We start from the raw sequence: 23,828 nt of genomic DNA, 5'->3' as shown, positions 1-23,828 counted from the left end.
CGGTACTTGAGCCCAGAGCACTATCTGCCTGACTGCTCCATCACCCTGCATCCCACAGGGCAATTACTAGTTTGCAAACTTTCCATTACTTCCTTAGAGACAGAAAATTATTCTACTTCAGATGGTGTTTCAGAATATCCAGAACAGGGGTATAATTTACTTCATTCTGGCAGGAAGGGGGACAAGGAGGGTGGGGGTGTCTTTAAAATGCTTTACTATATCTTTGGGCAAAGGGGAAAATTCCACAATACTGTTTTGTTTGTTTAAATACACAGAAATACACAGTGCAAAGTAATTGATACATATTTTCCCCCACCTTTGAATTTTGAATGTTTTTTCATTCAGAGCAATCATCCCAGGTGCTTTTTCAATGTCACCTTAAACTAAGTCTAAACTAAAGTACCACGTACAGGGTAGAGAGAATTATAAAGATATGAGGCATTTATTTCCCTATGAGGAGGTCATATCACCAGTCAACATGGGATTCCTATTACATACTATTCTGGATGAAGAAAACCTTTTGACTTTACTCCAAGCCTCAGGCTTGTTCACCATTTAGCATTAGAAAAAGAGATAATATATGAAAAGAGAAAATATTTAAAAAAAAAAAAAAATCAAAACAACCAACATGCATTATGGTACGCACAGACTCAAAAAAACCCAAATTCTTCTACAGCATTTCATCTTGCCCTAAATAATGAAAGGGAGGGAAGGACAAAAAGAAGAAAGTAAAGTGCCTGCATAGTTCTCATTACTGGGCGGGAGGGGAATGCAGACATCTAGCAGCACACAATGATTCACATAAAAAATTACAAAACAATACATCTTATCGGTGATGAATTGATGAGTTCAGACTTGTAAGTCAAGGTCCCTGACTCTTCAAAGCCTATAAATTTGGAGGCTGATTGGTTTCTAATTTTTGAATTGCAGAGATTTTAGTGACCTTCTTGATAAATGATTCAATACTGCACTATTATACTTTTTCTTTTATTTACTTTCACTTAGGGGTAGTCTGGAAAGCCCTAGAAGAGCACAATTCATTACTCAATCTTTTCAGAACCTGTATAATGAAATAAAGTATTATCAATTTCTGCTTTCCTTTAACCATCTACTTCAGGTATGTATCACTGATTACTGCCATAATTCTCTTTCATTCATTTCACTTTTCATGTGAATAAAAATGTATTTTAAGAAGAGTCAAGAGGAAGAGTATATCATTGCCAGCTCATTGATAGTTTGATATTCACAGTTTTCTTCGAAAGGGATAGGATCTTGCAGAAGGCAATAAAAATACAACAAAATCTGAGCTGCTTGCACAGAAGTAATTATGTTTTCCAACTAAAAAAAACCCAAAAAAGAAAAATCTTGACAAAAGGAACTGTCCAGAACTTCTTTATTTACACACCACGATTTAAGTCAATCTTGTATTTCTGAAGAATTGAATCAGGCACTCTGAGGCGGCTGATTAGCAATAGTGTGTTTTCCACTTCACTAACTGACAGTGCCTGCTCTATGATGGGGAGGAGAATGCTACAGGCTTTTTGTAATCTTGGTAATCAAGGTTAATATGAAATTTGCATACCACCTTGCTGATGAGGGAATGTGGAATGTTTCCTGGGAGAGCCGTGAGGTTAAAGTCACATATATTTCATCAGAAATTAAGCACTGGCTAAAAATATTACATATTTATCTCAAAGTAAGTCTTCATGAGTTTACAGCCAGTCAGTATTCCACCTGAGACTTATAGGTAATTAAAGATCATTTATAACATGGACTCATACATTATATTAACCTCCAAATCTTTCATTGCCTTTGGAAATGCCAAACACCTTCGAAAACTTTGTCAACTTGCCCTGAAGATAACCACTACCTTGTGAGGAATAGTGAAAAAAGTCAAAACGCTCCTCAGCTTCATTGACACTGCATTATTCAATGGGGAGAGAATTGTATGTCTTGTATGTATAGCCACACAGTTCCTTACACTACTCCAGTGTTTCAAGTATGACATTTCTAATCTAGTTTTAAGTTCGGATCATACATTTACCAAAGGAAACCCAGAACATGGTAGAAAAAAAGCTACTCACAGACTGTAATAAAGAAAGCAAAGGAGTAGAAAAGACTGTGTTGAAAAAATTAAACAAAGGAAAAGGGAAACTTAGAAAAGCGTGTCATTTTCTGAAGATCTGCACTGTTGCTAAAATTTCCTTTCTGGATATACGAACACTTTAGCTTCAAAAATTGTGCAAATTCATTTTTTTTTCTTCAGCACAGGACTAAGGATAGAGCAACATAAGCAATTGCTCAGACTCCAGAGTTCCTCAGCCTGTAAAAACCAAGGTGTCCAAAGTAACTGCTTCTATGCCGCTGCTGGAATGGAGTTCTTGGTGTTTTGCGGAGGCAGGGCCGCCCCTGCTTGCAATGGAGAAGTATAGCCTGGGTCACTGATTTAGACAAGGTTGGCAGATTTAACCTGATTAAAAATAATCTGCTATTTTTAATTGTAAAAATTCTTTGATACTAATTTGTCATACTTGCCCTTCTTTTATTGTAGCAGACCCCAAAACAAATTAGCTATCTCCAAAATACACTAACAAAAATTAAATCCACCAAGCTAGGAAAGCTATTACATACATCTCCATATGACAATTTAAAAGATAGTAAGGAAAAAAAAAAAAGGAAAAAAAAAGGGGGAGGATGGGGGGACGGACCCAACATAACAGACAGGGGGTAGGACAACAGCATATATCACCAAGATTTACTTGCTTTCCCACCATCATGATTCACTTATCCCTCAGGAAATTCTTGTGCTCATAATGAACTAACTCTGGATGGAAAAAAAGCACATTGTGGCTAGCCTGAAGAGCATACCCTGCTGAAACGATGCCATAGACCTGAACTAACAGACCAAACAAGCATCATAATTTATAAGAAAAAAAGAGAGAGTTTCCATGAAATCCCCAATACTTATGGTGGGACTGAAAACCTGGAGGCTGGCAGCTCCCTTTTGCTCCGTGCACTGTGATTTTCCAGTTTGAAGACTGGAATGAGACAGTATTTGTAGAAGTCCTTTGAGAGCTGTAAGTTCTTTGTGATCTACAGAACTAAATTATTAAAACATTGCTGGTAATCACTTGGCTGGAACTCAGTCCTTCTTTGTCCTCACCAAATTGATAGACATCTCGGAAGAAATGAGACAAATGTGACAGATACGCTTGCACACTTTCATGTTTATCCTAACAGCTAAAAAAGATGGTGTTTTGTTTGTGCTAACAAGTCTTGGAGAAGCAGAAACAAAGTTCATTATAAAAAAGCATTTCTCTGAGTAACTCTTCAACAAACTGTATAAAGAAAGTCAGTCTTTTGATTAAGTGCTGTCTAGCAAGTAACAGTCAGGAAAATACTTAGGGGTTTACAAAGGACTTCTGACAAGAAAGTAACATCGTTCCTATTTGGAGATATTTCCAAAGGGGTCCAAGTTTCCAATCATTAGTGATAGCAGTAAGTGGTGAGACAGTTAAAAGTGCTTTTAACTGATGGAAGCTATGGAGAACAGAAGGAAAAGGAAAGAAACAAACATTTATATGCCATTTCATTGTGTTTTAATGAACTAGGAACAAAATTGTTTATAGACAGCTTAAATTCTTTGAAGCCATGAAGTATTCTCAAAGGAGTTATTCCACAAAACAGATGCTAAAGAATGATGCACCTGTACAAGGAGCATTTTGGTGACTTATACTACCTACCAAACACAAGCTGTTGCAAGTTTAAGGGGTGAGGGGGCAATCTGTTTCAGTTTAATATTAAGTTAGTTTCTTTACAAAGCTAGCCAACCTTTTACTGAGACATTTCACTAAATAATCTTTATATCTCTGCTAGAACAAAATCCCAGCCACTCACCAAAGCAAAGTTTTAATTTACACTTTATTTCTGAGAATGCTTAGAAACTCCAAGAATTTAAAAGGCTTAATTTGTAAATTCCACTTTTAAAAAAATCTAAAAATATCCATTACCCCAAGTTAGATTGAAAAGAGATGACAAGGGGGAAAGAGCCAAGAGAAATGGGTTTAGAGCTGGTACTGGCAGATGAAGTTAGTTTTCAGTTCTACAGCCAGAACAAAAACTTTCACAAAACACGACTAGACTGGTTAGGTAAACACAGAATATAAAAATTACATTTAGTCAGCCTATGAATACAGAAACAAATTCAGTACACATCTACTTGGGGAAGCGGGAAAGAGGCCTTTGCCCTTTGGATAAAACTTAACAAGTTAGCTGTTCAGGCCAAAGATCTACTTACCCAAACATCTTTTCCTGGTCATAAGGAAAGGTAAGAACAGGGCAAGCGTGCACATCACTTCTGTGTGCCCCCAAAACAATTCTCTGCTCCTCCAGCTGCTTTCAGCTCATGAGACTTACCAGACTTGTTTGCCTCATTACAGATTTCTAATAGTTCTCTTTCAAGAACTTGCCCAGCATCTCCTCAAGCCTACATTCTCCTCTGGCATCCACAACAGTTAATTCTGACAAAGACTTTCATGGGTCTACAGCCTGCTGTGTGACCCATCTCCATTTGCTTCTTTTCAGTCTGGTTCCCCCATCAGAGCAAAAAAGCCCCTAATTCTTGAACTGGAAGAGGATTCCCCCTCATGCCAGTGACAGTTTTGCAGAACTTTATTATATTCCCCTGAACTGTGTCTTTTTCCAGGTCAGAGAAACTTGGCCTACTGAGCACTGCCTCTCATGTACACCTACAGACCACTCCTCTGGCACTGACCTCTTGCCCATGCTGAGATTTCCACAAGATGACTTCACCATCTCACAACGCAACATCCAAGACTTACACAGCAAGTTTTAACATTAACTGGTTGACTGCTTATCAGTGCTTCTTAAAGTTTTCAAATGTAACACTTTCTACGACTTGCACTAGTTCCAAATTTTATTCATTAAGTATTTCTTTGCTATTATTTTAAGTCATTTTCTGTATTCCAATATATTTTAAATGAAATCCTTTGAATATATCAGTCCTTTGAAATGCTTTCTTTTTTTAAAGAGCTTCTTTGGATTTTCTTGATGCTACATAGTGTTTCAAGGTTAGAGAACGTATAGAATCAAGGACATCTGTCTTATAAATTGTAAGTGTGAGTTTGGGAGGGTGGGTTTCTTCTTAAGTTGGCCTATAAGTCAGTTCTACACAGTTCACACAGGCTGTATGTACTTCTGTTCCTTCCACTAGCATTTCTGCACACAGCAGAAAATGTCTACAGGTCTACAAAGTTATAATAATGATCTGGTATCCAAAAAGGCAACAAATTATCGTATTTCCTGAAAATTCTGCTTCCTATCTTACCTGGCACATGGCCCAATTGTACACACCATTAGAGAATCTTCAATCAGAGGAACACTCTCGTGTTATACTTCTATTACAGTTTCTAGACCACTTTAGATCATAAAAATAAAAAAATAGAATAATAATTCCAACATCTTTGAGCAATTTAAACTTTTATAAATCCTATAAATCATCAATATTAAAATAAAGAACAGATTCATTATCCAAATCAGGATTCACAATTCAGCAAGAAAATTATTTTGCCTTCTAGAGTTTTCCTGCACTTTTTAAAATGGTCACTCATCATTAGTCTTCACGAATTGATAGAAGAACTTCTTCTTGGTATGGTTCAGTATTTTTATTTTGCTATCTATACTCCCAAGTGTAACCATCAAGTTATAAAGCTAGTATTCTAGCCAGCCTCTTTGTTAAACTACAGAGCACCATTACTGTATAACGAAGTTTTAAAGAACCACAAAGAAACAAATAATTCATTTTTTACAAGTTGGAGATTTATGGTTCCAAGTCTACCAGTTTCTGATCAAAGGTTACAAAAACCAGAGAGCTGTAATATAAAACCAAAACCAGAAAGCCCATGGTTCACTTTGCCAAGCAGACCTCACCATGTAATCAAACAAGGACGTGGCCTTGTGGGAGCAAAACAAACTTGCTGGATGGGGGGAACGACAGAAAAAATAGGAAACAAGGAACTTCTGGAAGACCATGTTTGAAAAACAAACAAAAGACACCACAAACAAAACAAAACAGAAAATAAGAACCCAGATTTAAAAAGCATGACATAGGTAGCAAGGGAAATGGAAAATGGCTGTGACAGAGGCAGAAAGGGAGACACAGCCCTCAGCTGTTGGATAATTCCTACTGTTCAAAACAGGAGAGAACTTGGGGAAATGAACAGAAGCATTAGTCAAAACAACATTCCCAGACAGGAATAAACATCTCAACTAAAATGAGTTACACTACTAACCAACACAGACAACAGAGAGACAAAACTCCCAGACAGTTAAAAAGTTTAAACAACCAAAATCCCAAAATATTTTTTCTTTGAAGCAAACTTGAGGCAGGTCAAAGGAGGCATATTTCCAACTGAGTGATAAAAAAAAGATTCCAGAACTAAGATGGATGAATATTAAACCGTACCCTCAATCCCAAGGGATTTCCTAATCAAACCCTTTTCCTCGACAGTTCATCCACATGTTAAACAAGCAGAATAGAAGATGCAGATGCCTTGCTAGCAGGAAAGAGAAGACAGATCGTATCATTACAGGACTGCCAAAACTCCCAAAGTGCAAAACATAACTGAAGCATTGCAGGCCCCATGTGTGAAGAAACCCACAGGAACAGTTCTATCAAGCAATTAACATTAGAGTTTCATGTCATATACACTGTAGACACTAAAAGTTAAATCACGGCAAAAACATGGACTATATGGACTAAGGGAAATATAGAAAGGCACTACTTTGGTTCTCCAGCTCAAAGTTCTTGAACAACAAATAGGCTCAAGACTAGAAGTGTATGCTGGAGGAGGTATGACCATGACTTTGTCCTGTTTGTGAACTCTTCTACAAGCTTCCACTTTTAGCTGCCATCATAGACAGAATACAAAGCTAAGCAAAAATTCAGTTTGATCCAGTAAGGTTGTTATAATAAACTGCACTGTTTTCTTAGAAAATAAAGCTAAACTAAAAAAAAAAAAAAAAAAAAAAAAAAACCACCAAAAAAACCAAACAAACCCCCCCCCAAAAAAAAAAAAAAAAACCAAACCCCACCATAGAATACAGTTAAAGAAAGGCAAGTAAATGGATTATTAAAAAAAAAAATAATAATCCCATAAGTGAAAGGAAATGTTAAGTTCATCCAAAAATGCATAAGTTGTATCTATACTGTGTACTAGAGTGGCACGCAAAAAACACTCTGCTAGTTTTCAAAAGGAAGCAATAAAGGCATAGCAGAGCACAGAAATGCTGTTTAAGAGCTCATCAGCCTAGATGCAGCACTTCATTAGTACTATTAACATGGCCATCCAGTAACTTCCAAGTCACCGTATGAGACTTCCTTATAACGTAACCTGTGCTATTCAGCCCTGCTAATCTCTACTCTCTTCCCTCACGTAAAGTGAAGGAAATGGTGATGAACTTAACCTGATTAATGAAGTACATGCAAACAGTTCTGCTCCACAGTGATCTTTAGCAGTGTCCTTGCTTGTACAGGAACGGATCCAATTCCCAGTTTAGTAAAGAACCATTTCCATCTCGCTATAAAAAACAGTGCAAATCTCCCTTGGTGCTAGCTAAACTGATCAACCAACAGGAAGATCAAAGTGCCAAAATCACGAGCTAGAGCTCTGCAGCAAAGAACCCCTATGAACAAAAGATTTCCATGCCAAAGAATAACTCAAAACTTATACCAAAAAACAAAAAGAAAAAACAATGAGGAGTGATGTTGACTTTGAGACCTCAACGGACCACTGAAAACCACAAAAATACCAACCCTGTTTATGCAAATAAGTAGATGTGCAAAGACAGCATGCAGATTTCCCCTCCTATCCATAAAAGCCATTGGGCAACTCATACACAAGTCATGACAGGTTGCATTAACAGTTCTCCAGTCCTACCCCAGATTAATATTTAATTTAAAAATAAAACTGTGTTACACGATTTCAATATTCTGCTGGATGACCAAGCAAGGGAAAGAATGAATTTAAGCAAAGCCTATAGAGAGATAATGTGAAGGCTGTAACATAAGTGAAAAATGGCCGTGTTGCTAAGATAAGGCCCCAACCACCAATCTCACTGTCAAGCCTGGCCATCTGTCAGCAGAAACCTGATTTAGTGCATATAATACTGCTATACTTGATTACTACTCTACTGCTATAAAAGGCTCCTGGTTTTTTTTAAGCACACCAAAAGCTACTTTCTAGCAACAGTAAAGGGTTAATAAAACACCCCCTCAGAAGCCAAGCTTTATGGAACCAGGTTTCAGAACTTTAAATCAGATTTCACCCAGTTTCAATGTCACTGATAGATTAAATTCCTTTATAAATAAAAATATTAAAACCAGGGAAACAAAAACCAAAGAAAAACATAAAGTGACAGTGAATTACATCAGTTTTACCATGTAAGTAAGGCTGCTTGCACCAATGCTTGTGTTTTATGGAGATTATTTTAATGGCAGACAATTGCAAAGAACTTTAGAAAAGGCACTTTAAGAAACATTCCTACAACACCACTATTCAAGAAAACCATTTAAAAAAAGCCATTTGCTTCATTTGGTAACTAGTCTGAACATCCAAACTGTTTGCAAGAGCACTAATGACCTGAACCATCCTTAGACAGGGGCCAGTAAGCCCTGTGTATTATGACGATATAACACCTCATGGTGTAACAACTCAGATGAGTGCATCTAACCCAACTGTTCCCCCTCCTGCATGTCAGGACAAAAATGCCTTTGTACAGGATTCATCCTTCACATCAAATACCCACTGAGCAAAACAGCTGCAGGTACTTTCTCAGGTTAATCAAACAAATCAAATAACAGCATCTAGTAATAACAAGACAATTTTTCTCTCTAAACAACAGCCCTACACTGCAGGTGTTTTTGTCCCATAGCGAGCAAACAGGAGAAAAGCACATCCTGAGCAGCTGCTCATTAGGTGAGCACCATTCTGCCTGCACAGCAAATGAAGTAAATGTCACGTGGAAAAAAACACAGTTTATGGTCATGTAATTAGACATGGTAACATAAGCATATCCAAAAGAGGGAAGACAGGTACAAGTTGCAGTTCCACAGGCTACTTACTTGTGGGAGTTTATAATTTTTGATGTTCCTGGACCTTAACCTTACCATTTCTTTTAATGAGGCTTGTTTCCAGCTTATTTTTTTCCTGTTATACAATAACAGATAACTTTGGATGATCACCTTCTATAAAAAGTATCCATACCCAAATAATTATTTATTCTGAACAGAAGACTATTTAAGGACACTGGAAAATACTCTATCAGAACAGACCAAAATGAACACAAACTGTACAAGGCCTCACCGAAAACATTATAAAGTGGCGAGAATTTATTGCAAGCTTACCTGATACTCATTGGGCCAGAAAGTGCTGACAGCCAACTCTGCTCGAAGCCAGTCTTTGCCAGTGGAACCAGTAACATTCCAGATGGGATTAGCCAGCGGCCCTTTGTTCACCCTAACCAGGATGTTCAAAGCGCCCGGGTTTACACCATTCTTGCTGTACAGAAGGTAGCTGAAATCGATGCAGTGAGTGTCGTTTTCTTTCATTGTTGGAAGCTGGAGTCGAGTCTTTTCTCCAGGGTCATGGTCTGAGGAAATCACTATCATATATGATCCTAAAGAATGGGGGAATGGGAAAGGAAAAAAAGAAAAAACAACAGAACAGTAGTAAGGCAAAAGATAAATGCTAGGAAACGGATTGTTCACTGTGAGAAAAGGATGGAATGCATATTTTCATATCCCAAAATCTAAAAATTCAAGTAGCAAGAAATCCGGCAAGCTATAAAACGCCTAGAAACATCACTGAAGCAATATCTACAGAAGGCATCATATATTTCTGAGGACCTATCCAGATGCTTCCACCTACAAACTTTTCTCTCGCCTGTTTTAGGATCAGATAATTGGAAATACAATCCCAGACAGACTGAAGAAAAACAGGGAGAAGAGCAAAGGATCATCATTATTCTGAGGTCACCAAGGCCAAAATTCTCTCAACTTGCTCCACAGGTTCCCCAAAAATGAAAAATATTGAATAATAAGGTCCACATTCCTTAATGCAGCTTTATCACACCTTTTCCTTCCCAGAAAAGGAGGCAGACTTGAATTTCAGATACATTAGCATAATTCACTTAGGACACCAAACCACATCTGTCCTGAAAAGCTGGATTTGCTGCTCTGTTTGCCAACGGATTTGAGGGGATAACAGAACCTTCTATAGCTGGAAGAGAGCCCATCTTGCAAATTTATTTTACAAATATACAGAAGACAGAACAAGCTGAGCCTGTCTAGCTACAAAGGCAGAAAGCGGAAATCAGATGTTTAAACAGGTTATACAGGCCATAATGGAACAGTTTGTCCCGCTGATGTGCAGCACGGACCTTAAAGACAGGGCTACCATCTATCCTAGCCCTACAGCAGCCCCATTTCTCCAAGAGCAACAACTCCATACCAGGTACTATCTCATGAATGAGCCCCACAGAACAAAGCTTCTGAGACACAGCATGCCAGGCAAAACTTTACAACTGAGAAAATCCAACTCAGTATACAACCTGAATCCTCCCAGCAGGAAAGTTTCCTAACCTGAACTTAACTACCCTCCTCCTTAAGGATTCCAGAAGCTTCATGTTGACAGATTTTTCCTTCTACTTTCAGTCCTATAGAGCACTGAATTAAAGAGCCCCCCCCCCCCCCGAAAAAGGTTCAGGTGAAATCCATCAAAAATACAGTTAAATTAACCTAAATTTAAAAGATCAGATTTGTGAGTGTTTGCTCGAGTAGTCTCACACTAGTCCAGAGCATGTACATGAGCAAGCATTCACTGGTGAAAAAGCTTCTCTGAAGTATATATTTGTATAAATTATTATTATTCTTTATTCAACTTTTGTGCCTTTTTTATGCAACAAGGAACTCTTGTGTTCTAGTATGTCCTCAATAGTTGTATTAACCATTCCGAAAACTGTTGACAAGCTGTTGCTCAGGAAAAGATGAAAATTTATGTGTATGGATTAAGTCAGCTGTGTGACGTGGTAATTTACTAGCCTCTAAAGCAATTCTGTACTAAAAAATTTACAACAAAAGAAAGAGCAATACTATAGAATGAAAGCAGCTCTTAAAGTACAATGCCAAGATCTTTATTTTTAGTACTAATCTTAACAAAAAAAATTTTTAAAGAAAATTCTACTGTAATGTAACATAAGCAACTAGTTCATATTTAGAATTACGTGCAGAATCTGTTATTGGATTTATTTTTAGTAGAGAATTTGGCAAAGTATTTGTTTCTGACCATCTCTTCATTACTACCCACCATCATTAATACCCATTTATAAAGACACAAACTAATCATATTATCATTATTCCTTTGTGCTTATGGTTATTTGAAGTTTGTGGTTATTAGAAGTCTTTAATGATTATGGTCTAGTGTACAATCTACTGACAATTGCACGAGAGCTGCTCAAAAAAGTGTTTGTAAACCACATTCACTGGCGTGCTGTGCTTATGCCCCTTGATGCTAGTAAAAGTTCTTAGAATATGCTTGTTGGTAATGTCTATCATAATGCTCTTGTAAGCACCTGATTATTCATGGTTGGCACACCAAAATAATATTTTCAAAGCTTTGTTTATAAATACCATGCATGTGGCAGGGGGAGGTTGTATGTTAACAATTTGTGGGGGGTTTTTTCCCCTAGATAAGAGTTAGAAAAATGAAAAGGATCAGGGAAAAATGACAAAGACTGCTTTCCACATTGTTAGCACTGATTCTCCATAGCCATCTACAGTCCCTCTTTGCCTTTGTTACATGTATCTTGCAAGTATTTTTAAAGCAATACACAAAAAGGAACTGATCTTTTCCTACACAAAACAAACATTTATTTTTAACATTTCTTAAGCTAAGATCAGGAAGCAGATAAGCTCTCCAGCTTTTTCTGAAGGGAATCTGGGAGGGGAAGGAAGGAACAGAATACAAGAATTGACCTTTGCAGAATTTTTGAAATGTTGTTTCTTTCAACTTATCTCAAGATAAAACCATTGGGGAGGAAAGAAAAATTGTGATCAAAGTATAACAAATAAACTAGAAGTATTTCAAGATCTTGTTCCTATCAAGGTAACATGGTATAGTCTTTGGAAGCTCCAACATATATTTTTCTGCATATCAACACATTTTTATAGTACTCCACTTTTTCATCTCATTTTCATCATTTAAAAATACTTAGCAGTAAATTTGCATATATCTATCTATATGTGTCAGTACCACAGCATTTCATGAAATACTCTAAGCGTTCATAAGCCATTTATCACAAAGTCAAAGTATCTGTTTGTTATCTCACAAACTACTTCCCCTCCACTTTTTAAACTTCAGAGGTTATATGCCATCAAGGTACACTACCTTGCTCCTTCCTTAGTTGTCTACCTACTTCAGGAAAATCAGAAACCAATGCCAAAGTAAACTATACATAAAATTTATACTTTGAAAACAGAGAATTATTTTCTTACATCTTTTGTTAAAAAGTCATTCTTTATTTGTAAAGAAATGCTGTAGGAGAGTGAGAGTTGTAATTTTTGCCCCCATTTATACATGCTTGTCAAAACCTAAAAACCTTAAGCAAATCTTAAGCCCTAGATAAACTCCCTCTACAGTTTCTACAGGGTCTTTTAGAAAAGTATTTCCTTTAATACTGAAAACTGTATCCTACAGTACTATGCATGTAGCAGAAGTTTCTGTGCAATCCAATAGAATGAAGCCACATAAGCACGACTAGTAGAAATTATAGAAAGGATAGTGTTTGAAACAGAAGATTTATAATTAGGCATCCAGCAGAGTTTGAGGTAGCATAGCATTGATGAGACCAAGCTATAAAGTTTTCAGATTTGAAAGGTACCAGCTAACGCTAGACTACTTTTATAAAGCAGCACCCACTGAAAGACAGATCCATATGAGAATAAGTACTCAAGTATTAGTACCAAATGCCCCTTCACATACCAAAACAAATGTACATACTGCATAAATGTTAACAGACATGAAGTAAAAGTTTTAAATAAAACCAGTGCCAGAACATTTCTTCCCCCCCCCCCCTTTTTTAATAATTATCTACAGAGAGCAGGAACTGTGTTGATTTGCAATATAAAATAATTTATAACACTATCCAAACAAATGTCAAAATATACAGGTATTGAAACCAAGAATTTTACAGATAATGTACACTCCAGGGTACACACAGATACTGGTGCACAGAGAGCCCAGGTGGTCAGGCAAACATCTGACCCGATCTCATGTACAGTTAATGCAGTGCCCAGCTGACAATGTAAATGGGCAGATAACATATATGTTTACGTACAAATGATGAAACACAGATATAACCGCATATGGAAAAATAGAAGTAATACACAGAGGAAATAAATCTGTAATACTGTATTATTACCAAGTCAAAAGTTTTCAATTAATTGATGTGTTTAATAAAGGGATGACAAAACAGCAAAGAGGCCACTTTGCAGAGCTAACAAACAACTTGTGTTACTATTATTGGTAAAGCTGGCAAGATACAAAATCAAGGTGGTATGCAAATCTCAGCAAACTTCTTCAAGCAACAGGGAACAATTACCCAGATATTTAATGTTAAAACAGAGAGAAATGACAAGAGGACAGGCAACTACATGCTAGATGGTAAGTTATTATTGGACTTGGCAGAAATGCTAAGTATAAATGAGGGAAATGCTCAATAATCTTATTAATCCTCAAGATTAACTAACTACTTGAGATTTTCAATTAGAGTTTAGAGCAAATGTTAAAGTTAACTGTTCAAAATGGTGTTCCAGGCTGGAGCAGGGAACAGGATGAGAAGGAAGGAGCAGCAGAGACCAAGTGCAATGGACTGACCACAGCCCACAGAATCCATCCCCGTGTGCTGGAAGGTAGGGTGGAAGTAAAGTTATTTTTTCCCCAAAGTTCAGTCTGTGTTGCCTGTGACACTAACTGGTGATTTACTAAAGAAGCAATCTCCCCGTCTTTGTCTCAACCCATGATCTTTTCCACTTTATTTACTCCCCTTGTGCTGTTGCAGGGAGTGAAAAAGCAGTGGGATGGGACTCTGGCCAAGGTCAACCCACTACAGTTCCTGAAAAACTAAAGAGTAGCAGTTTAGATATGCAGCTAGACACTGCATATACTGTTTTATTAAATCCCTGTGGAGACGGGCTCTGTGATTTTTTTCCATCATTACTAGCTTAACAGATCAAGCACAAGCAGATTTAAAACACTACATACACCTACTTCTTTTGCAGACAAGAAAGAAAAAACAAACTGACCTGTGCCCTATTTTCCGCTAGGATTTTACAAGAAGAAAGTCAATGCAAGTGAGTTGCCTCATTAAAACCCAAAAATGGTTTATAAATAAATAAATAAATAGCATCCATATTTTGGGCAATGAACAAAGAGAAACTTAACATGAAAGTGCAAAAGTTCATTTTTTTTCTTCTTACAAGACAGAAAGGATTAATTTCATCTGTAGATAGTGCTGTAAGAAACTGGAGGTGAAAAGTATCCAAAGTCATCATTTACACCTCGACAAAGAGCCATTGCTCTTAACTATTCCTTTCACCAGCTATTTTTCACCATGCCCAAGTATGGTTTTTATTTACTCTGGCAGTAGGGCAGTTACAAAATGCATCACTGCTCATCAGCAACATTTTTCTTGAAACACATAGTTTGACATTGATTCTGCTTCACCTTCCTTTCAGTAATTCCCAAAAGAATCTTCCCCATCCTTGCAACTTTACAATGTTTAAAATTCATAAAGCACATTCTCTTTCCCCCAATACACCTGAGTGTTGATTTTTTTTCTACTTATACATAGCTTAGATTTCTCTAAACCAAACTCCACCCTTTCTTTTTGCTTTTCTTCTCTGAAGTGTCTTCTATTTATTTGCCAGTTAATAGCTCCTAATATTATTCCTGATGTAAAAGGTCAACCCAATTCTCTCCTGTACAGAATAGAAACATCAGAGTATGAAACAGCTAAATAGCACAGCCTCCTAAGTCTTTACCCAGCTCACACCAAGAGTACCACATTAGGATCTGACTTTCAGGAAGATTTTGACGCCTATTCAGCACTTATTCATGAACTCTCTTAAAAGGCATCTACACAGATATGGAATAAGAGACATCAGACTTTTCCATAGCTGTATTATTAAATATATCTGTATATTCCTTGTAGCTTTCACTATTTTATTTTGATAAGCATTGAACTTGATGTCCTAGCTCAGTGACAAAGACAGATCATTTCAGAATAAATGAATTCCTGAACTAATTAGTTGTGAAAAGCCTTAGTTTTTATCCCCTAATGAAAACCAAGCTTTCTTATCATCTACCAGTTAATTGCAGGTAAGGAATCATGCTAAGATTAAAAGAAAGAAAAAAAAAAAAAGCAATAATCCTTAAATAAAATATGCCTGCTGTAATGTATCAATGTGGCAGATCAGTTTCCTGATCAAATTATTTTCTCTCACTTCCTTGCTCCCTGAAAAACTGGCTTCTATTTGAAGTGTGAAACTTGTAATTTTCAACAGGCTGGTCTCTGACTCCTGCAAATCCTCTTTCCTCAAAACAAATACTAACCATGGAACCATCTCCATTTCGAAGGCACATTGGGTAACTTAGAATCATAGAATCATAGAATAATTAGGGTTGGAAAGGACCTTAAGATCATCTAGTTCCAATCCCCCTGCCATGGGCAGGGACACCTCGCACTAAACCATGTCGCCCAAGGCTCTGTCCAACCTGGCCTTGAACACCGCCAGGGATGGAGCATCCACAACTTCCTTGGGCAACCCATTCCAGTGCCTCACCACCCTCACTGTAAAGAACTTCTTCCTTATATCTAATCTAAACTTCCCCTGTTCAAGTTTGAACCCATTACCCCTTGTCCTACCACTACAGTCCCTAAGGAAGAGTCCCTCCCCAGCATCCTTGTAGACCCCCTTCAGATACTGGAAGGCTGCTATGAGGTCTCCACGCAGCCTTCTCTGCTCCAGGCTGAACAGCCCTAACTTTCTCAGCCTGTCTTCATACGGGAGGGGCTCAAGCCCCCTAATCATCCTCATGGCCCTCCTCTGGACTCGCTCCAACAGCTCCATGTCCTTTTTATGTTGAGGACACCAGAACTGTACACAGTACTCCAAGTGAGGTCTCACAAGAGCAGAGTAGAGGGGCAGGATCACCTCCTTTGAGATGCTGGTCATGCTTCTTTTGATGCAGCCCAGGATGCGGTTGGCTTTCTGAGCTGCGAGCGCACACTGCCGGCTCATGTTCAATTTCTCATCAACCAACACCCCCAAGTCCTTCTCTGCAGGGCTGCTCTGAATCTCTTCTCTGTCCTGCCTGCAAGCATACCCCTTCAGTTACTAGGGCACAATTATGTGACCTTTGGGTGAAAAATAATAGTTCAGAAAGTTCTGAATTTCATATGCAACGAGATTTATGTGTACAGAAGTGGTTTCAACTTTGTGGTTTGCTGATGGGGAAGAGGGGACTGATATATATCCCATTGTAGTAGGGAACAACAAGAAGATGTTTACATAGATTCACAGAAAATGATCAGGTGAAAAGAAGTCTTCTCCATAAAGTTAAAGAAAGGGGTTACCTTTACTTCATGGCACCGTCAATGACATGAGGTAGTCAGTCAAGGTACTTACATGCATTATCCTTAAGCTCATGACTAGGTCATCTTTTTATTTAATTTTTAATAATGACTCTATAACATTACAGTCCCCAGTTAGGTTTCAGGCAACCTTTATGAGACAGTGGACAATGAAAATACAGAAATAGGCTTGTAGCTGGAAGTAGACTCCAAATAGAAGTTCTGAATCATTTATATTATTTCACAGAAAACCTACATTCCCCACACTCTAGTATTTATGCTTATTTTGTTCTTCATATTCCCGTGACCATTTTACAGAGGGCCCTTTACATGTATTTCTGTAATTTGCAAGAACGAAAAAAGTACAGGCTAATGATAAAACCTCAAAAGCTATTAACTTTTTCTTCTCGCAAGAAGAATCTTCTTTTCAAAAGAAAAAAAACAGCCAATGAGTAAATTAAATATACTCCAGGTAAACCTCCATCTGCTTTTAAAATCTCAGATTTTAAAAATCTGAGGATTTTAAAAAAAAATAATCCTCAAACCATTATAGCCTACTCTTCCTCTTTCTCCCCACATTACCCAACGCATAGTTAATATCTGCCACCCCAGGACAGAGAAAAAACAGTATTAAGGAAATTATGAAGAAGAACTGGAGACAATATTCAGTTTCATGAACCATCAGTTCAGTTTCATGCCTTAAGTAGTGTACGTAGACTTAAATGTAAAGACACTAGAATCCCATTTAAGATGTATTGCTTGATACACGCACAAAATATGCAATATCATTATATCCCGATTTGCCTGTCAGTCAGCTGCTTTCATTTACAAGAATTAAAAACCAATGTTACACAAGAGTTCTCCAAAATTTCTTTAAATGGCTACACTTCAGAGTGTCTTTACACACACTACAGCTGGTGTATTATTCCCCTTCGAATTTTTGAAGGCTTGTTTCAATTTCTTTACAGAATGTCAATATGAAAGGATAAAAAAATACCAGGATCACCAGTTTCAACTTTGCTGCATAGCTCACTGCCAATGCACTACAACTCAGATGCAAGTCAAGACAAGACTCTGAATTTACCACAAAGATTAAAAATACAGCAAAAAATACACAACATGAAGACAAGAGAAATTTTTCTGGGGAGTTCAACCTTTTTTCTTCCCGATAGAGAACAAGATAGATAGAGAACAAGACTTATTAAAATAACCATGTAAACTACACCATGTAAATAAAGGCAGAGTACGCACTCATTTGAACAGAAACTCAGCTTAATGGACTGCAATAGCTCATCAGGTTTGTACAGATACTGGAATTTCACATGAAAAGCTGTCCTGCCCTCCAGCCTGTACTTGACAATGCCAAAAGCACTGTTGGACAGCCAGGGCATTTAACTGGGATTCTCCCATTTTCCACACCCACGGAGGCCAAGTAACAGGGAGACAGCTTGACAAGGCAGTACAGAATAAGGCCAATTCAGGCAAGGTCAATAAAAACAGTACCAGATCAGAGACAGAATTAGCATCACAGGTGACACACACTTTGCCAATATTCACACCTAGGATACTACTTGCATGATACTAGGGTTACTCATGACTCATTTTATTCCACAACAAGAAGAAAATACCTGCCAATTAAAATAAAAGAAACAAACAAAAAAACAAAAGAAAGAAAAAGAAAAGGTTTCAAAGGTATGCTAGTATTTAGAGCAAAGTTTATGAAGAAGTTCTGACTGAAAATCATTCCTCAGGCTATAAGCAGCTACAAAAGTTTTGTTCCCCTTACTAACATTTTACATATGAATAAACATGAAAAACATACACTTTAGAAGTGTTTGAATTCCTAGTTTTCTCATGCATAACACCAGCTCTCTGTGGATTTGTGTTTGTACTGATGGAGAGAAAGAAAACATGATGATACACCCGTTTCTGAGGAATGATAATCTAAGTCTTTTCACTGTTTTTTCTTGTGATGGATCTTTAGCAAATACATAAGCTTTAAGCACTCCAAAGTCTAAGACAGGGAAATGTCAGCAACTGAAATTTGTAATGCAAGCTTGCAGCGTCTGTACAAAAGAGTGTTTATCTTATGACATGCTCCTTTGAACAGTCTCTTCGAACAAAACATTCAGAAAATGACATTTGATATGGTGCATCAGGCAAGCTTAGGAAAGGACAGTGTTACTGAACAGTAAGCTGCATTTAAGTAACCAAAAGGCAAAAGGTATAGTTTCATATTTGCTTGGGAATTAAACAAGTCACTTGGTCAGGAATTTGTAACATCAGTGTCCATGAATGGATGGCTAAGATGGAAGTAACAACAGCTCCGAGTTGTCTGAAATTCTGCTGTAAACCCATAAATATCCCATGGGTGGTGGCATGGTGACTGTAAGGATGCTTCTCGGTCACCCAGAGGCTGATCTGGCTGCTCAAAAAGCAGTAGATATTGGTCAGCTATCTGTCTCGAAGAAAATGCATTTTCTAAGCAAAACTTCCATGAAACTTCCAACTCTAGAATAATATCAATTCAGTATGAAGTTATCTGATTGGGATAGCAAATAACTGGGTACTATTCATGCCTAAAGGCAGTAAGATGTTCTAATATGCAGATGCTACCAGAGGGGTAGCTGACACTGCCAAAGCTCCTGGGAAAATTCAGTCCCATGGAGACACAGACAGCCACAAATACAACAAGTTCACTGTATGAAATACAGGTGTAAAAAAGAATTGAAATTCGTTTTGCTTCACCATTGCTGTAAACTGCTCTGATGTTACTTGTCTGGATAAGATGACGATTAACGCACAGACTTGCCTCTGTGCATTCGCTTTGCTCCTCTCACTTTTGTGGCAGACCTTCCAGGATGGAAAACCAATGTTGGCCATCTGTGTCCACCTATAAGGCTACGATGACACCACATCAACACCACTACTGAACATCAACTAAACACCCAAATAGAACCTCAAGCCAAGGGACATTTAGATTTTTCAAAGTGAAACGCTTTACTGAGAAGGTTGCAAGCAGCACAGATGATACCCATGTCCTCTGTGGGGTATTATTTATTTGGAAAGAAATCAAAGCCAAATTTGAAAATATTAAATTACTCTAAGACAGACCATCTTCTAGAAAATGTGAGCGCTGAGCATTTGTGTAAGTCTTCGGTGTACTGTACATTTGCTGTGGTGAACAAAAGCGAGTCCGCAGAGAATTTACAAATGTCAGCCAAGGCAACCTAAAAGCCCACTGCTGTTGAAACACACGCTTTTCCTCCCAGCACATGGATACACCCCATGTCCTCCTCCATCTGTGCTCATCAGTCCCTTGTATGGGCCAAATGTACACCCAAACCCAGCAAAAAATGACCCAGGTCTCCTGTACCACTCTGAAGAGAGGCAAGGAGACAGCAAAGTTTGATTTCTTCCCAGGTAAGGGAAATTAATTGACTCCTGGAATGGCCCAACAAGCACCAAAACTAGCTTAAGATATGAGAGGAAAGGAAACTGAAGCCATAGTACATACATAGACAAGATTTGTTTCCCCAAGGGGGTGAAAGGTAGTTAAAAGTAACTTCTTTCAAGTATCTGGAAAGCCTTTAGAGAAAGACAGCTCAAAAAAAACCTGTAGGATTATTTTCTCTGTGTTGCCAACTAGTAAACAAAACAAAACACCACAGAAGAAAGAAAATACCACCAGAGAAAAAAAAAAACCAAACCAAACCAAACCCTGCAAACTCTTTAGGGTTTTTTTTTTTCCCCTCCTAAATACTAAGTGGAATGTAGATTTTAACTGAATGAGAAAACATAATTTCTGAAGCAGCATTCATATTCAGAGTGTCTTTAACACACTAATCATTCTTCCAAAAGCAACAGTATTTAAAGTACATTGAGAAGATACTTGTTCCTATCGGCTTAAGACACTGAAATTGAAAACAGAAATTAAACCGGTCATTCCCTGGATGAGTGTGTGTCAGCAGAAAATAAGAATTAACAATCTGCTGAGAATACGACTCCCAAGGATCACCAACAGTTAAATAAAGGCTCAAAAGCCGTAATCATTACTGTATGTGACAGTAGATTACAATTCTTATTACAGACCTTTCAGAAGAGGAAATTATATGCCTGTATTTCTTGAAAGTAATCTTAGAAATTACTTAAAGCATGGGAGTTTTATAAAATAGTTTATTGAAACTTTTTTTTTTTCTTTTTTGGTAACTGGAAGAATAATCATTCCTGTATTTTAGACAACTTTTTCTTGGCACCAAATAATAATTTTTCCTGCTATGAAAATAATTTTCCTCAGAACACTGCTTCATACAAAAGCGACCTGAAGAATCTTAATCTTTTTTCGGATTTTATTCCTTTAATAGGTGTAGGACGTACACGTAAGAAGCTGTAGGTCCCTTGATTAAATGCTCAACGTGAATTAAGAACCAACTACTGATAAGAGTTACCACTGACGAGAGTTTTGAAAAACAATATAGAATGACATCTAAATAGTGGAAATAATACCTATTATATGCTCAGAAGACAGATCTACTAGCAAATTGTTACATATTATTCTAAATATCACCCAGCCTCCCCTCTGAAGTACATACCTTACTTTGTAGTGATTCACGCTCCAGCTGAAAAACCAGAAGTCGTGTCTTTATCAATACAATTGCAGTACTATTTAGTAGATTTAAGGACTTGCTTAAGGGAGGGGGGGAAAAAAAAGGCAAAAAAAAAAAAAGGAAAAAGGCAAAGCTGTAAACCTTGAAGTTTATTATTTCCAAGGAAGTCTTCAATCTGTTTTCAGACCATTAACTACACATGCTGATATTTGTAAAACAACATCTTAAGCGATGTAACAAGCGTGGTACATTAACACTGAATGCCCCATAAAGCTCTGAATTGTATATGGAAAGAAAAAGGCTGAAAAAAAGGAACATCTACAGACAGCTACTTCTGGAATTCTTTGGATTTTCCAGTTACTGTGATGTTGATCTTACAAGTGCAAACAGCTCTACAATGCATCTCTATGATAACAATAATAAATAACGCAACACCACCTAAAGAGAACAGTCAAAATCCATGGATCCTACATATTAAAAAAAAAAAAAAAGGCGCTGAAGAATCCTATCCAAGAATATGATGATTCATAATCCATCATATTAAAAACCATGGAAACAAGATTGAAAGCCCTAAATATCAGCTATGAACCAGAAAGAATTCATACAGGCAATGAAAACAACAAAAATCTATAAAAAACCCACCCAAAACAGAGTCTTGATACTCCAGAGAGGCTTAAAAAACACATTAAAAACTTGAATTCAGAAATACGAATTCTTTTTTCTCCTAGATGCTGGAGCTCACAGTTAAAACAGACACATGGGTTTTATGGTGTGTGACAACTCTTGTCATGCCTCACCTCTTGCTAACAGCCCTCCATTCCACAGGCATCAACTACTCTTCTCTCCCAAATACTTAGACTGATTAGCATTTATACATTACATCCAGAGTAATGGTTATAACCTGTACTTAGTTTGAAGTTTGATGCATCTCCATCAAGCATGATGGAGGCTAGGACACCTGAGAGGTCACCATATTTTCTATCTGAATTAGTTGTTTTAAAATAAATGAATAGATAAATAAGGAAGCTCTCCCTATAAACCCTTGCTTCTCAAATTATATTAGCAGCTCAATTGGTTTTACAGTCTAATACACACCATCTTTCTTCCACAGGGAAATACTTTTGAGATGGATGGAAACAACCCTATCTATTATAAAAATCACTCATGCTAACTTACTAGCACTTTTTTTTTAGAGAGTTTTGAAAGAAATAATTGGTCTCAGTATTCAGCTATGGGAAGAACAGCAAGAAGAAAGACTGCATATAAATGAGGACTGCTGTTCTAGAGAGAACTTGAAGTTCACAGCTATTAATGGGGTTTGGTGTTTTTTCTTGTTTTTTGGGGGATTTTTATCTTGTTCGCAGAAAACATCTCAGTTTATGAAGATCAGCATCTTTCCTCTTGACACCACAGTTTCCAATTAAGAAAAATTTGAAACAGCTTTTTGCTTCCAAATAGCTAGTTTATACAGGCTAATGCTATTTAAATCCTCTATTTTGAATACGGAAGTTCACAATGCCAACAAAATACACTAAGCAAATTCATCCAAGCCCATAAAACATTCCTCTACCTGCCTGAGGTTACCAGCTAATGTTTGACATCAACTAATGTGATTAACCCAAAGTTCTAAAAACTTAAAACTTAGAAATCTATCAAAAGATGAACGGTATGACAGATGAGAACCTAGTCTCCATTTCAGGCAACTTGTAAACTTCTAACACTAATATTCATTAGTCAAACACTGCACTTACTAATTAGGACTAGGAATTGAACCCATGTTCCAAATGTAATTTCATGCAAATTTCTTCTGTGATTGAGTTATTTCACATTTTAGTTTCTCCGATGATACAATACAGACACCAGACTACCAAGTCATACAAGGAGATATTTAATTTTCTGTTTTTAAACTGCAATTAAGCTTTTAAATAAAGTTTTTGTACTTGTACTTGCTAAGGGAATACATAACCTATCCTGAACTAAGAATATAATTTCAGTCTCTAAAACTTTTCTTTCAAAATTAGAATTTTCTGAAACCATAAAGGAAAACTGAAGTTGTTAATAACTGTGAATCGTAGTACTGCCTTCAAATGTTCTGAATGTCCAAATAAGGTACACAAAGTATCAAGAAGCATCTCAGAAAATGAAGATAATCATATAGTATTGTCTTCCAACACTACACTTTTTAAAAAACATCTCTTTCTATGAAGGAAATATTAAAAAAATAAGAAAATGAACACAATTGTTAAGCATTACAAAATAGTTTCTAAAAAAAGAAAAAATATTTATTTCCTCTCAATGTTTTACCTGCCAATCCTCCTGAGACTGATCAAAGGCTAACCAGAAATTTAAACTCTTTCCAACAAAAACAGATAAAAATATGCCATAAAGCCTGTGTATTGTTAGCTGACAGGTTTCTTTCTCACATACAAAAGACACACAACTTTGCCTGGCATTTATGCACATAGAGGTATTTCAGAGGGGAGGACCATGACAGTAGATACCAGAATATTT

At 37.1% G+C, this 23,828-nt stretch overlaps 1 protein-coding gene across 21 annotated transcripts in view; it reads right to left on the bottom strand.

Moving 5' to 3' along the window:
* Nucleotides 1–23,828, bottom strand: part of PTPRK (protein tyrosine phosphatase receptor type K) — a 397,787-nt gene that overhangs the window by 253,418 nt on the left and 120,541 nt on the right. For all 21 annotated transcript variants that reach the window (XM_030489190.1, XM_030489193.1, XM_030489195.1 and 18 more), the window contains exon 3: nt 9,425–9,696. In XM_030489190.1, coding sequence (XP_030345050.1) covers nt 9,425–9,696 — 272 coding nt within the window. The remainder of the gene's footprint in view (nt 1–9,424; nt 9,697–23,828) is intronic.

The sequence above is a fragment of the Strigops habroptila genome, chromosome 6, assembly GCF_004027225.2.
Source record: "Strigops habroptila isolate Jane chromosome 6, bStrHab1.2.pri, whole genome shotgun sequence".
Classification (NCBI taxonomy): domain Eukaryota; kingdom Metazoa; phylum Chordata; class Aves; order Psittaciformes; family Psittacidae; genus Strigops; species Strigops habroptila.
Note: the sequence above shows the minus strand (reverse complement) of the source record. Positions and strands in the feature narration are given on the sequence as shown.